The sequence below is a fragment of the Sebastes umbrosus genome, chromosome 19 (genome assembly GCF_015220745.1).
Source record: "Sebastes umbrosus isolate fSebUmb1 chromosome 19, fSebUmb1.pri, whole genome shotgun sequence".
Lineage (NCBI taxonomy): Eukaryota > Metazoa > Chordata > Actinopteri > Perciformes > Sebastidae > Sebastes > Sebastes umbrosus.
Window position 1 is genome coordinate 4265068 of NC_051287.1, and position 14308 is coordinate 4279375.

The 14308-nt window shown below is 37.4% G+C and overlaps 1 protein-coding gene across 1 annotated transcript in view; it reads right to left on the reverse strand.

The window, feature by feature from the left end:
- Nucleotides 1-1712: 1712 nt before the first annotated feature.
- The window catches only part of LOC119478402 (tumor necrosis factor receptor superfamily member 10B-like), a 28516-nt gene continuing 15920 nt past the window's right edge, over nucleotides 1713-14308 (reverse strand). The window contains exons 3-10 of the mRNA XM_037753120.1: nucleotides 13130-13261; nucleotides 6720-6831; nucleotides 6345-6478; nucleotides 6145-6246; nucleotides 5612-5658; nucleotides 5152-5463; nucleotides 4629-4665; nucleotides 1713-4187 (exon numbers count right to left, since the gene is read on the reverse strand). Of these exons, the coding sequence (XP_037609048.1) occupies nucleotides 3886-4187; nucleotides 4629-4665; nucleotides 5152-5463; nucleotides 5612-5658; nucleotides 6145-6246; nucleotides 6345-6478; nucleotides 6720-6831; nucleotides 13130-13261 (1178 nt within the window). The 3' untranslated portion in view covers nucleotides 1713-3885. The remainder of the gene's footprint in view (nucleotides 4188-4628; nucleotides 4666-5151; nucleotides 5464-5611; nucleotides 5659-6144; nucleotides 6247-6344; nucleotides 6479-6719; nucleotides 6832-13129; nucleotides 13262-14308) is intronic.

Consider the following 14308-nt stretch of genomic DNA (forward strand, 5'->3'; position numbering starts at 1 on the left):
TATAATAGTAAAAACAGGAACATATTGTGTTATACTTTTCTGATTTTAATATAATTTAGTTTTTGTTTTCTTATCTGTTGTCATGTTTTGATGTTTTGTGTGAACCCCAGGAAGAATAGCAGATGCGGGATGCTAATAAAATCCTAAATCTTCATGTGCAAGTTTGTACTGACTGTACTGACACTTTCAGATCGAATGTTAACATGTGTTCAATGGGCAGGGAGGACTTTAGTAACATGCCTGTCAATTCAGTGCAATATACTTAATGCTTGGTATATGGTGATAATGTCCATCAAAGTGACTTAGAACACAACTTCTACCTCTGAATGTAGTTTATAGATTTGTTTGATGCAGTCATCTGACTGCAAGACATGCATATGGATGGATACATTATGTATTTTTACTTAACGGGGTTAAATTTGATATCCAGAGCATTAATATAGCAGCAAACAACTATTAGTTATGTAAAGATATAGAGGAGTAAAATCTACCTGAGCAGAGAATGAAGTCACTCTCCCTCCGTGCTTTGTTGACATCACTGGGCTCCAGCTTCATTCACAGTAGCTGCTCAGCTCTGCTCTCGTTCGGCGGTTACGGCTGATAACGACGTCCCAACCCACGGCATCGTCGCGGGAAGCGTAGCACCCACCCGCCGGTTCCTCCCTCAGGTAAACACTTTTATCTAAAACTACATAGGCCTACAGTAAAAAGAACCCATTTAAATCAGCTAGTAAAAAGCTGATTTATTTGTGTTGAGTAGTCTGTTTAGTAGAACATTTAATCCATAACTTCATATGATTTTATCCTCTTAAAACTATTTTTGAAGTCTAATTGAGTCTATATATACATGCTGCAGTGTTGTATTTGTTTTGATAAATATGTTGTTATATTTTTAAAGTTGCTCAAGTTTGTTAATTAAAAGTAAACTCCACCTTTAGGGTTATTGTATATATCGTTACTGCACAACTCTCTCCCTGCTTCTATGCTCTTGTATCTAAGCACCAGCCACAATGAGGCAAATACTTTAACATTTATTGCACTTGCAAAGAAAGACCACTTGTTATGCACCAGAGAGTAAAAGCATCCTTTGTCTCAGTGGTATTTTTAGCATTAGTTAAAGGCTATTATAAATATACACTTGGGACACATTTTTGTGTAAAGCTGAACACTGCAGCCCTTATTAATATTATTAATTACACACATACATATTTATATGATATTAATTTGTTTAGCCAAATAGGTTTTGCTACCTTCTTGTACTGCACAGAATATAATCATAATTTCAGGGTTGCACAGGTTTGAATTCATACTAAGAAACACACTTGTTTTCCCCAGAGCAGCTGGATATATTTGTAATCTTCGATGCTGCTTTAAGAGGAACCTGATGGCTTTACAGTAATAGATGCTTTTGCATAGCATTGATGCTACATAAATGTCAGTTACAGCTATTTCTAATGATTGGATGCATGCACTTCTTGGCTGTATTTGAGTCCACATTATTGCACAAGTTAATATAACCATTTGTGACCCTCTTCTTGTAGTAAGTGGTATGTTTAATAAACATATCCTGCTTCCATCCGTCATATGGCAGAGCGATGGTTAATACCATATTAATGTTTGATGTGCACAACCTTAGAAAATGTACATGCGATCTGTGTTTCCGTGTAACCAAACATAAAAACATCAGTAATTTAAAAACAATGCAAAGTCGCTCATCTGTACAAAACATTTATTTGAAATTGACACAAAAACAGCTTTGATGTATTTTGCATAATTTATATCTGAAATCCATGACAAGCAAACAATTACTAAGGGGGAAATGGCTTAACGGCAAACGCTGGACAGAACGTTTTTACACAAGTAAAAAGGAAGTTAATTGAACAGCTTAGGACTTGCAATGAAATATGTAAAAGTAAAAACAGAGACATTATTTTTTTTAAAAGACATACACTCACACTGCTACTTGAGGAGGAATTTTAAAAAGAGAAAAAGTTGAGAAGTAGTTAAAGGGTGAAAGTTAAGTGAGAGAGGGGTGTATACTGTAGGATCCCTAGAAATTGATGCTGGCTGTATTTTCATTGTCTGTCAATAGATGGCAGTGCCAGCACTGTAGCATCACTCTTCAGCAATAATATATAACTCTGTAACTCTTTCCTTTATACATAAGAGACTGCAGAAAAATGGGCAAAATCTAGTTTAAAAATGTCACAACCTCAACGGCCAAATACTCTGGTTGGCGTTTCCGTCGTTCTTTATAACTTCATACCTCACTATAATCATTTTGGTTTGTTAATAGAGCTGCATATATACACATATACACTTTGTGTGAGGCTTTAATGCTCTCTGGACGTTCGTATGTACATGTGACAGAATGAGGGAAATAAATTTGAGCTTCTTTTTAAATCCAGAAAAAAAAGTTTCCTTCATCTTGTCCGAGTTTAACCGAGACCAAACAATCCGTACCTGCATCCCACGTCGCCTCCGACATGTACAGAAGGACCGTTTTATTCAGTCGGTTCACTAGAACGGTTGGACCTAACAGGTCAGCTCTCGTTTTCTAAGACTGGCGTCACCTCAACTCCAATTTGAAATGACACATTCTGCATTTAGCGTCACGAAAATTTTCCTCTTGCGAAGAAATGGCACACGTAACATTGACACATTGACAGTGTGGACCAGAGTGCTACACTTAAAACACGGTGCAGCGAGCAGGAACAGAGTTTTAACTTAACACTACCAAGTTTCAACCACACCTTGAAAAATTTTGATGTCAGTCATTTTTGCCCCTGAAGTTACCACAACACGGATACAGCGCGTGCTTGTTTTCCAGGGTCGTTTGTTTTGGTATAAATAATGACAAGTTAATTATTATTCATTACAATAAATATGTCAATAAATAAAATGACCTTTTAAAGTTTTTCCAAGTTGCATGGAAACATTTGACTAGACTATTAACAGTTGTTCCAACGGAAACAGCTTGTGAAATTCCTTCTACGATGTCGTGTGTGTGTGTGTGTAGCAACACTGAACATATAAAAGACCGGACGACAAAGACGGAAAACATTTCTCCAATGTGACTTGATTGTACAAAATCCATGAAAAGTTTTGAATCACTACGCTCCGTGAAAACATAATGAAATCACGTTAGCTAAATAAATCTAGAAATGGCACTGAAGAGGTAAAACTTATCATTAGTAAGGCTGAAAATGGACCGTCATAACAAATGAATAATATTTTCCTACCATTAATCAGGAAAATGTTCATGAACGGTTACATATGGTCTCAGAGAAATTATAAAACGACAACTATAGCGTGATTGTAGTTTTAAATCCTACATGTGCCAGAGGTCAGTGCATCAAAGAGGCACAGTATTAGTGACATAGCTAATGCCACTCCTACAAACCAGTGTATATCCTCGTCTCCAGGTAGTGTATTGTGATCTGGTGTAGAGGACCAGATGTGTGACACTCGCCCAGAGACGTCTAAGCTTTCAGTATTTGGATGCATGTTGCTTCATTAGAGCCTAAAACATGCAGCCGTTTTCTGCCTGTGGAAGCCGACACCTTCATGTTCATCTGAACACATTTTCAAGGTCGTCTTCGGTGGCAACGCTGTTAAATTTGACCACGCAACTTTTTCTTCATTTTCATTATTACACCTCCGCGTTTGGCAAGTAGTCAACATCTTCAGAGCTCTTGATAAATACGACTCGACCTTCCCCTTTTTGTTTTTCTTTTTAAAACTACTGGCTTTTGAATACATGGCTAGTCAGCCACAAAGAGGTAAGCCTGGTCGTGAGACACAATATCCAGCGACGGTGTCTGTGTGCTTTTTGTGTTAAGTACTTTGTGTTTACTTCATTTGCAGTCCCCGTTACTTCAGCTTTCAGGGTGCGTCTGCGTGCTTGTAGTAGCCTCTCTGCAGCGCCGCAGAGGCGATGCACTCAGCTGAGCGTCGCTGGTCCATACTTAGCAAAGCATCCAACAGGTCGTTGATGTCGGCTTTTAGTCCCTGCCTCTGCATCCAGTTCTTCAGCAGTTCATACACCTTGTCACCGGGGGCGCCGTTATCCGCAATCCGAATATGGTTGTCAATGACTCCAATCTTTCTGAAGAACTTGTTGTGGATCCGCACGTCCAGGTACTCGTCGAACAAATCAAAGCTCATCCTTAGGGATTTTTCTGACCCTTGAAAAAGAGAGATAAATGGATCAAATTTAGATTTGAAAGATACAAAATGGCATGTTAGCTGCTTTAAATGTTTATCTTTATCGTCATTTCACCCATTTCCCTTCAGGGGATGCACACATAAAAATTTGAATAGAGGATCAAACAAATCTGTTAAGCCATGTCCTCTTTAATTTAGCGTGAGAAAAAAAACAACACCAAAAAAAGACAGCATGTTCCAGCCCCCGGAAGGCTCAGATGCTGCCTGACTGTCATGAGATTATTAATCTATCAAGCAGATAATGTGAGATCTTGAGGATATCCTGTTTATTTGATTTCCCTGTGGCATGAAAACGGTGTTGCTCTCTGTGTACAGCTGCCTTTCAGCTCAAATCAAGTGGCATTAATATGTTTAGTAGAGGGGAAATCTCCCCCTCCCACTGCAGGTATTTTAAATTTTACCTTTTAGGGCCACCAGTCGATGATGCAGAGGATCATCCTGCAACATAAAACATAAACATAAGCAATGGTGGTACAGGTGATTAAAGAGGACCTATTATGCTTTTGTAATTTTCTCCTTTCCTTTAGTGTGTTATATAGTTTTTTGTGCATGTAAAGGGTCTGCAAAGTTACAAAGTCCATGCCAAAGGGAGTTACTTCCCCCCACAGAAATACTGCCTGAAACGTCTCGCTTCAAGTCCTGCCTTTTCTTCCGTAACGTGGTGATGTCAACCAAGTAATACATTTGCATAATGGCTAATTTGGCACGACCGCAAACGAAGCTAGCGTTTCAGACAGAGGGTGAAAAGAGGTGCAGCAGCACAGCCGGTATGAGAAAGTTAAAGCATGTAAACATGTTCTAGTAGAAACTCCAAATACAAGTATGCACCTGAAAATAAGCATAATAGGTCCTCTTTAAAAATTGAGAATGAAACATCAGAATTAAAACACAAATGATTTGTAGATCTTGTACAGTTTCCCTCACCATGTCTCCAGGTTGCAGTCGGATGGCAGTGGGGCTCTGGTGTGGGGTGTTCGGGGTGTTCGGGGTGTTCGGGGTGTTCGGGGTGTTATCAGAGGAGGCTGCCGTGGGCAGGGCTGACAGGCTAGTTTGAGACGAACTAGTGGTGTTGGGCAAACTGTCTCCGAGTCCTCGGTCCTCATCTTCGAGTGGAGGGGAGGCCTTGGTCATCCCGGTCTCCTGCAGCAGGGGCCGGGACTCCGGACGAGACTCTTCCCCCTCCAGACCTGCGTTCTGATCATTCTGTCTCTCCTCTGCTGTGGCTCCACTCTCGTCCTGACCGGAAAAAAGTGGAGGATGACAAACGGTGACCACAGGTTCTCTATGTTAACTGTGACTGCTAACACACAATAATAACTTTTATAAAGACTTTAAAAAGGTACAAAACGAGAGAAATCAAACACAAAACAAAACAATAACTTACAATAGGAATCTTCACAATTTCACTGGATTCACAATGGCTCTTTAAACCTGTTTAAAAGCAGCAGACAAACAGCATTAAGAATACATCTTTAATAAGAATAACAGCATTAGGAATACATACTTAAAGGTGCAGTGTGTAGGATTTGGCGGCATCTAACGGAGAGGTTGCACGTTGCAACCATCTGAAACTTCTCCCGTGTGCCAAGCGTGTATAGAACTATGGTGGCCGACACGAAAATGTGAAAATGTGAATGTCCCTATCTAGAGTCAGTGTTTGGTTTGTCCATTCTGGGCTACTGTAGAAACATGGCGGACTCTTTGAAGAGGATCAACTACGCATGTAGATACAAACAGCTCATTCTAAGCTAACGAAAACACAACAATTCTTATTTTCAAGTGATTATACACTAAAGAAAACATACTAAATATTAATATTATATTCCATTTCTGCCAATAGATCCCCCGAAATGCTCCACACTGTTCCTTTAAATAAGCAAAACAGCATTACAACAGGTAGACTCAATGTCAACTCACATGGTGTTTCACATGAACGCCGCTTGAACACGAACCACCACACAGCCAGTCCAATAACGACGAGGACGAAGATGACGGCCAGAGAAATGCATATAGGAGCAACTGGAAAAAATAGAATCAGTGAAGATTTACAATTAAGTTTAAAATAACAACTACAATGTTACGAAGCAGAAGGCTTTTGCATGAAACAGTGAAGTTACCAATGCTTTCTGGAGCAGTAGCGGTTGTAGGAGTAGGGGCTGGAGAGGTTTTGGCGGGGAACGGATCCCGTTTTCGACACTCGGTGTTTGAAAAGTGGGTGCACTTCTTCACCTCCTCCTCCCCTGATTTACACCTGGAATTTTGTAGAAAAAAAATGGATTTGCAGTAATAGTAAAACACAAAAAAACAGCATAATCCTTGGAGCTTCAAGCTCAAGACCAAGAGTCCTTTTAGTCAGGGACTGAATTTGAATTGGTTGCAGTAGATCCTAATCATCCTCGGAATTACATTCACATTGGATGATATTGATCAGATACGGTTAAAGAGTATAACTGAAAACTATTTCAGGAAATACAAGTAAGTAAGACACTTACTTGGCACAACGTTTGCAGACTTCGCATGCCTGATCTGGGACGCAGAAGGTACCCGGTCTGCACTGGCACCTGGTGTCTGTAGTTGTGGTGCAGGATGCAGTTTGAATCTCATCTGTGGATAGTAAAGTTGAGAGGAAGATGAAGAGTTTGTTTGTGGAATATCATGACAATGATCAGGGACATAAATCCAGTCAAATGAAATAGAGTAAATCTATAGAGAGATTGAACATGAGACCAATCTAGTCATCAAATAACCGCATCAAATACACAGACAGATATAAAACAATATATGATGAATCCAGTTTTAGCCCGTGATGCATAGACAGACAGAGATTAAAATAAGAGATTAAGTTTGCATATTGTGGTGTAACTTTGTGAAGCGTGTACAGACAGAGCTGTACAAGAAGACTCATAATAAACCTGTGACCATTGGCATGTGTTAAATGAGAGAAAACTTGGGGGACTTCTCAGGTAATTTGTCGGCCTTTAGCAATTACGTGCTAATTTTTTGCAAAAAAAAAAAAAAAAAGATAATTGGGTTTCCAATTATGTCTTCCTCTTAGATACAATTAGGCTCATTTTAACAGGATAATGAGGGATGGAGAATCTGGCATGGTTCATTTATTAAATTGAGACCTGAAGAGACAGTAGCCTTGGCCTTTAAGATATGATCAAAATTAATAACAAACCAGCCGTCTGCCTCTGCAGGATGACCTTTTACAGAAATTTGATATCCATGCTTGCCAATTAAGGAAAAAGTGCAGCGTTAGGTTGGTTTGGTTGCGAGCACCCTCTTGTAATCTTCTTCCACACTGCTTTTCCTACAGTTTTATTCAGACATTTCAGCTCCTTTTGTAGCAAGTTATGAAGTTTTAAACATCTCTGTAAAGTAGGTTTTCTAGATATTAATTTCTAGTGCAAATTTATGACCTGATTCACCTAAATGAGGACACATCTTTTATCTCTTTGCGTACATGCGAAGTATTAAATGGAGTTTACTGAGTAAAGACTCCAGATTCTTTGCGTATTTCCTGTCGTTATATTAGTGACTATCACTGTTCTGATCATAATGACCTCAATGTAACTGGGTAGAACGGGCCTGTAGATATCACAGCTGTGACCTATGCTATGCTATGCAAGACTATATATGGAACAACTTGGTGGCTCACAGCAACAACTTGGATTGTATGATGACATAAACACATATACAGAGCAGGGACGTGTCACCATGCAGACTAAATTTCCAAATCTATGCATGACACAGGACCAATTGATTCCATTTTAAAATGTATTTTAGATATTAATGTCACAACACATTTTACAGCTCAACCAGGATAATTGAATTGAATTATTCCGTTTCATTCTTGTATTATTAATCACTTATTTTATTGTATTTAAATTGTACAATTATAATCTATTTTATTGTTATTTTACTAATCACTTATTTTATTATACTTAATTTGAATATAATTTATTATTATTTTATTACTCACTTATTTCTTTGTATTTAAGTTGTAAAATTTGAATCTATTTTATTGTTATTTTACTAATCAGTTATTTTATTATACTTAATTTGAATATAATTTATTCTTATTTTATTAATCACTTATTTTATTGCATTTAAGTTGTAAAATTGTAATCTATTTTATTTTTATTTTATTAATCAGTTATTTTATTATACTTAATTTGAATATAATTTATTCTTCTTTTATTAATCACTTATTTGATTGTTTTTAAGTTGTGAAATTTAAATCTATTTTATTGTTATTTTACTTATCACTTATTTTATTATACTTAATTTGAATATAATTTATTCTTATTTTATTAATCACTTATTCTTTTGTATTTAAGTTGTGAAATTTAAATCTATTTTATTGTTATTTTACTTATCACTTATTTTATTATACTTAATTTGAATATAATTTATTCTTATTTTATTAATCACTTATTCTTTTGTATTTAAGTTGTCAAATTTGAATCTATTTTACTGTTATTTTACTAATCACTTATTTTATTATACTTAATTTGAATATAATTTATTCTTATTTGATTAATCACTTATTTTATTGTTTTTAAGTTGTAAATCTTTAATCTATGTTATTGTTATTTTATCAATCACTTAGTTTATTGTATTTAAGCTGTAAAATTGTATTTTATTTTATTGTTTATTCATTAATCACTTATTTTATTGTATTTAAGCTGTAAAATTGTATTTTATTTTGTTGATCTAGTTTTTATTTGACACCTTCTTACTGCTGTTATTATAACTTTTAAATCTATTTTATTACATCATTTTTTATTGTGTCGCATGCATTGGTCTCAAATTGTTAAAATAGTTTTCGGTTGTTTTCACGGTCCACACTTGTTCCGTCTTATTTTCAGCTTGTCGGTTATCTGTGAAGCACTTCAATAAATAAAGTTTGATTAATTGATAGATTGCTGTACTGTACACATTTTTTTTTTACTGAGGTAAAAGAAAATCAGCTGACATCTTTTAATATTTTCAGAAGTTGTGAAAGGCAAGAAAGAGACATTACTATTGACGTAACTACCTCATAGTTTGTTCTTTTGGCACACAATATAAATGATCATGTCCTTGCCTCTTGTCAGTGTTCTTGTTTTCTTTGGGCTGGCTAGCGTCTGCACTCACTGTATAAACAAACATTCACACAGAGCGCTCCTGGGTTCACCAGAGCAGTCTTTAACTGCTACTTCTGCCAAGTTATTGAGACAATGGGTTTGATTGTTATCACTTCAGTGTTATACAACAATCCAAATTTGTGACAATTGTCAAATACAAAACAATTTCCTTTGGGAGCTTGTTTCTGTTTTTTCCTAAAGACGGAGCGAAGATACTCGGGGGACAATCTTATTTACTGCACGGCGGTTAAACGCTCAGCCCTGCAGCACACCATCATCTCCTAGTGATTGTACAACACACAAATATTTGAAAACAACAAGTGATAATCTTATTAAAATGTCACATAAAAAATAAAGTAAATAACGTTGTGAAGTTTCTCACAATGATCCTATTGATTTTTTAAAAGTTCCTTTTCAAAAAGAAAGGCCTGAGTGTATAAATTTGTACGAAGAGTTAAAAAGTTAAACAAAGCTGACATTGTTGGGCTTGCAGATGATATTTGACATTTGTTTGCCATTTAGTTAATTTGATCACGCTAGAAATGAAGTTTTAAAGGTTGTGTGTTAAGTTTTATTGCTAGTGGAGACATTTCACACGCTGTTGACAACGCAGCACTTTCTGCTTCCTTCATGCTGAGCCACAGATGTTTGCATTGACTTCTGGCTAGAGCCTGTTTTACTGTTGCACAGAGCATGTGGTGTTATAACTCAGTGTAGTGACAAATCATGGTTTTTAAGTTTAGTCACATAATTATTATCAGTGATAACTGGAATGCAACACATGCAGAAGACGGCAACAAAGCTTTAAATAGCATCTGAGACGGGGTAAAAAAAGTGGCAATGAGTCAATACTACCAGTCAGGCAGCTGGTGTTTGGAGGGATACACTATAATTTCTTGATTATGTTATTCTTATTAAATTGGCAGGTGTTTTGTATAAGTCTGTGTGTTGGGGTGGGGCATAAAATCAGAGTGAAGTGTCTGTTTAGCCCAATCTGAATATGAGAAGCGTGTGTGTACTTTCTGTCTAATCTAAGTAGTTTATGAAGTTTATCTAATCATCTAACGATAAAGCAAAGAATCTCTGTCTGTCTGTTTGTGTGTGTGTCCTTCGCATATCTCGAGAACGATGCATCCGATCTACTTCACACTTGGCGGATGTATTGCTGGTGACCCAAGGGAGTGCAGTGTCGAATGTGGTGTAACTTGGCCAGATGGTGGCGCTATAACAATGAACTTTACATTTAACTTTTTAACCACAAGTCTCAGAAACAAAATTCAGAATAAATGTGCACATAATAGTTGTAAAAGAAACACTTTTTTCCGGTCCAGCCGAATCTATTCATATAAGCCACGCCAATTTCCGCCATTTTTAATAGTGTCCAAATCAGATTTTTTTGCTACTCACGAAACACGTCAAATCTCCCAAACGCTTAGTGCTATTGGGACCACATTTGGTGGACATGTGTAGATATGCGGTCTGAGCGACCATGACATATTTGGTGCGATTTGGCCAATAGGTGGCATCATCTAACTAAAAAGGAAAGAATCTGTCTGTGTATGTATGACTGTCCTTCGCATATCTTGATAACCATTCGTCCGATCTACTTCTCAATTGGTGGGTGTTTTGCTGGTGACCAAAGGGTGTGCAATGTCAAATGTGGTGCAATTTAGCCGGATGGTGGCGCTATAACAATTAACTTTATGTTTTGGCCTGTAACTTTGGCCTGTTTCTGTAAAAGAAACATTTTAAACCACACTTATTTACGCCATTTTGAATTGTGTCCAAATCAGATTTTTTTGCTACTACTCCTACAAATTTTGAGCAATCGTCAACAAATTTGGTACAGAACATCTCTGGACCAAGCTGGAAAACGTTATTAAAAGGGGGATTTTTGATGTTCCATACAGTTTTGCTATAGCTGACCCTCAAAGTTAGAACTAATGATGGGGGACAGGGTTTATATTACAAAAAAATGGCATATCTCCTGAACACTTTGTGCTATTGCAACCACATTTGGTGCGATTTGGCCAATAGGTGGCATCATCTAACTATAAAGGAAAGAATATCTGTGTATGTATGACCGTCCTCTCGCTAATCTCGAGAACCGTTCAACCAATTAACTTCACACTTGGCGGGTGCATTTCGCGGTTCTTGACAACACTGCAAGCAGCCCTTCTGGGGGCCAAGCAAACAGCCTGTTCTGGGCAGGCATGCGCTCCGAACAGGCACTGCACCAGTACCTTAAATCATTAACAACATGTTCTAAATGAAAAACAAGATTAAATACCCTTCACAGCGTTCATCCTACAGAGACAACATCCAAAACCGTGGCTTAAACTTCAAGAAAGAAAAGTTCAAACTAACATCGTAAAAGATTAATTAAAAGCTGTAGCCTTGTATAATAATATAAGATATCTCCCAACAGGAGCTCCGTAAGTGTTGCAAATGTCAGCGCAGTTCATAACGAGGGCAACTTTTAAAAATGAATTCACAATTTCGTTTGCTGTGTCCAATTAATTATTACATGGTCGTAAATAAGTTAAAAACTAGAGCAAAACACACAAAGCTCCAACTTAAAAACCCCAATGAATGAGCACAAAACACATCCTATGTAACATTAGTCTCTTTTCTGTAGCTCCAGCCTTTCATTGGACACAAAGACACCCAGTGTGGGAGACAATGAGACACAGCCACACCCAGTTCAGCCAGGTAGGACAGACACACAAGTAAATCTCCTGAGACGGGCAACATGCTCACATTCAGCCCGCGAAACAAAACAACAAAGACACGCCCTACGACTCTGTGTAACATCATAAGATCACATTTTCATGAGTGGACCTGAAAGGCGGGGGCGCAGACAAAAAGGTATTATCTTTCCCAAACAATATATCTTTGACACACTGGATTACAGGAGAGTCTACTTTGGATTTAAAAGGGCAAGTCGCTTTTGTGTTATTTAATTTCTGGGACTTATTTTCAGTGTTTTTGAGCTGTTGGTTCAACCTGTACTTCCTGTAGTTATCCATGAAAACATATTTACAGGGCAGTGGTCCCATTACAAAAGAAATGTCTTTTATAGTAATATTTCACATAAGTGGGTAAACAATTAGTCGATTAATTGATTAGGTAATTCTACAAAAAGTAATCGTCAACCATTTTAATAGTCGATTAAATATTGAGTCTTTTTTTTTTGTTTCAGGTTTTCTTGGGTAAATTGAGTATCTTTGGGTTTTGGGATGTTGGTCAGACAAACAAAGACGTCTGAAGACGACAACCATTGCACACCTAGTATGTATTTTTTGTCCAAAATTGTTGCATTTTTAAAAATAAATACGACCTCACGTTGTGTCAATCACGTTTACACACATTATTAGTCATTAAAATTTTCAGAAAAGATTTAATTTTCTGCGTTTTTTCGCCTCCGTCAAAAGCCAAAAGAGGGTTGTTTGACCTCTCAGAGCCGCCGTCCGTGCCAACGTCATCATCCAAAATGGTATCTGATAAACATTCACTTCGTCTCCCAGCACAAAGCACTTTGGTGGTCGCAAAACAAAGGATGTAGGAAAGATTAGACAGTAGTGATTGTGCTCTATGTAAACGATAGCTTCTTGCTAATGTCATTCATTCATTAGCCCTGTTTGGGACTATTGCTATCCATAGCACCCACGTAATTAATTCAGTTGTGTTGAGAATTTTGACTAACTAATTGATTAAGTGTTGCAGCTCTAATTATGAAACACACGTCAAGGTGCAGACAGTCCTGTTACCTGAGCGGCAGTGTGTACAGGGCAGACAGCGGTTCATCCCGTTGGAGTGCTCCGTGTAGGTCTGTCCGTGCTCACAGGGAAGACAGTTCCCGTGTTCTTGGTCTCTTTCACATCCCTTCTGCACATAGGTTCCTGCAAAACGACAACAACTCGTGATGAATATACACAAACTACAGGCAATTAAAGTCTTGTGAATCTGGACTTCTTTAATGCGATGCGTTTCCTGTTGAAAAAAGGATGTTGGGACAGGACATACCACAGCGATCACACTGTGTTATGTGCTTCTTAACTGGAAACCACAGATGCAAATTAGCTTAAAGCTATGATCTGGTACGGAGCATCAAATGACGTCATTCATGTTTAAACTGTACATGGTCCCGTTTACATAAAAATAAATAAACCAATGGGATATCAGCAAAGAAGAGACGGGCAGTTTGAATTGATAAAAGTTCAGAGGGGTGGGATCTTTTTCTTTACTTGTGCATGATTTACTGTTTTACATGAGATGACAGAGTTCCTGGAAGTTAATGTCCACATTTCATGGGGACGAGAAGAAGCACATGAACCGATTCACTGAACTACACAGTGATTTGACCTCCTCCTCTACTGGTCCAATGTCGTGCTTAGAATTTATATACTCTGATCAGGCATGCCGTGAGTAAAACCACTTGATTCTCATGTGTTTTCAGGGTTTATCTGATGCACAAATGAAAAAAAAAGACACAGTGGGGGAATGGGAAAAATGCAACAGAGGGCAAAAACACCTTTGGCTGAACTTTCAGTAAATCGAGCATTGGTACTGCGGTGAGTTCGGGGATTAATACAGTTTGTTTAAGCTCAAGTAATGTGTGGTTAAAACAGATATTCAAAGTGCATTCATATAAAAGTCACACTGACACAAACAACACAATAAAAGTAACCTTAAGGTATTAATTACTTTGGTGCTTAAATTCGGGTGCATATATAATTCGATGAAGGGCCATGTGTTTTTAAAAATAAAGTTGATAAAGTTGATAAAGCAAAACCAAATAAAAATATTTCTTAGAATTCATAATGTCAAATGAAATAACTCAATCAGCTAGCAACCGCATTGTATCTTGGCTAAATATGTTCTGGGATAAACAGCCTAACCAGATTCTGTCTGCTACTTTTAATTACTTTGGACTTTAAAATAACCTC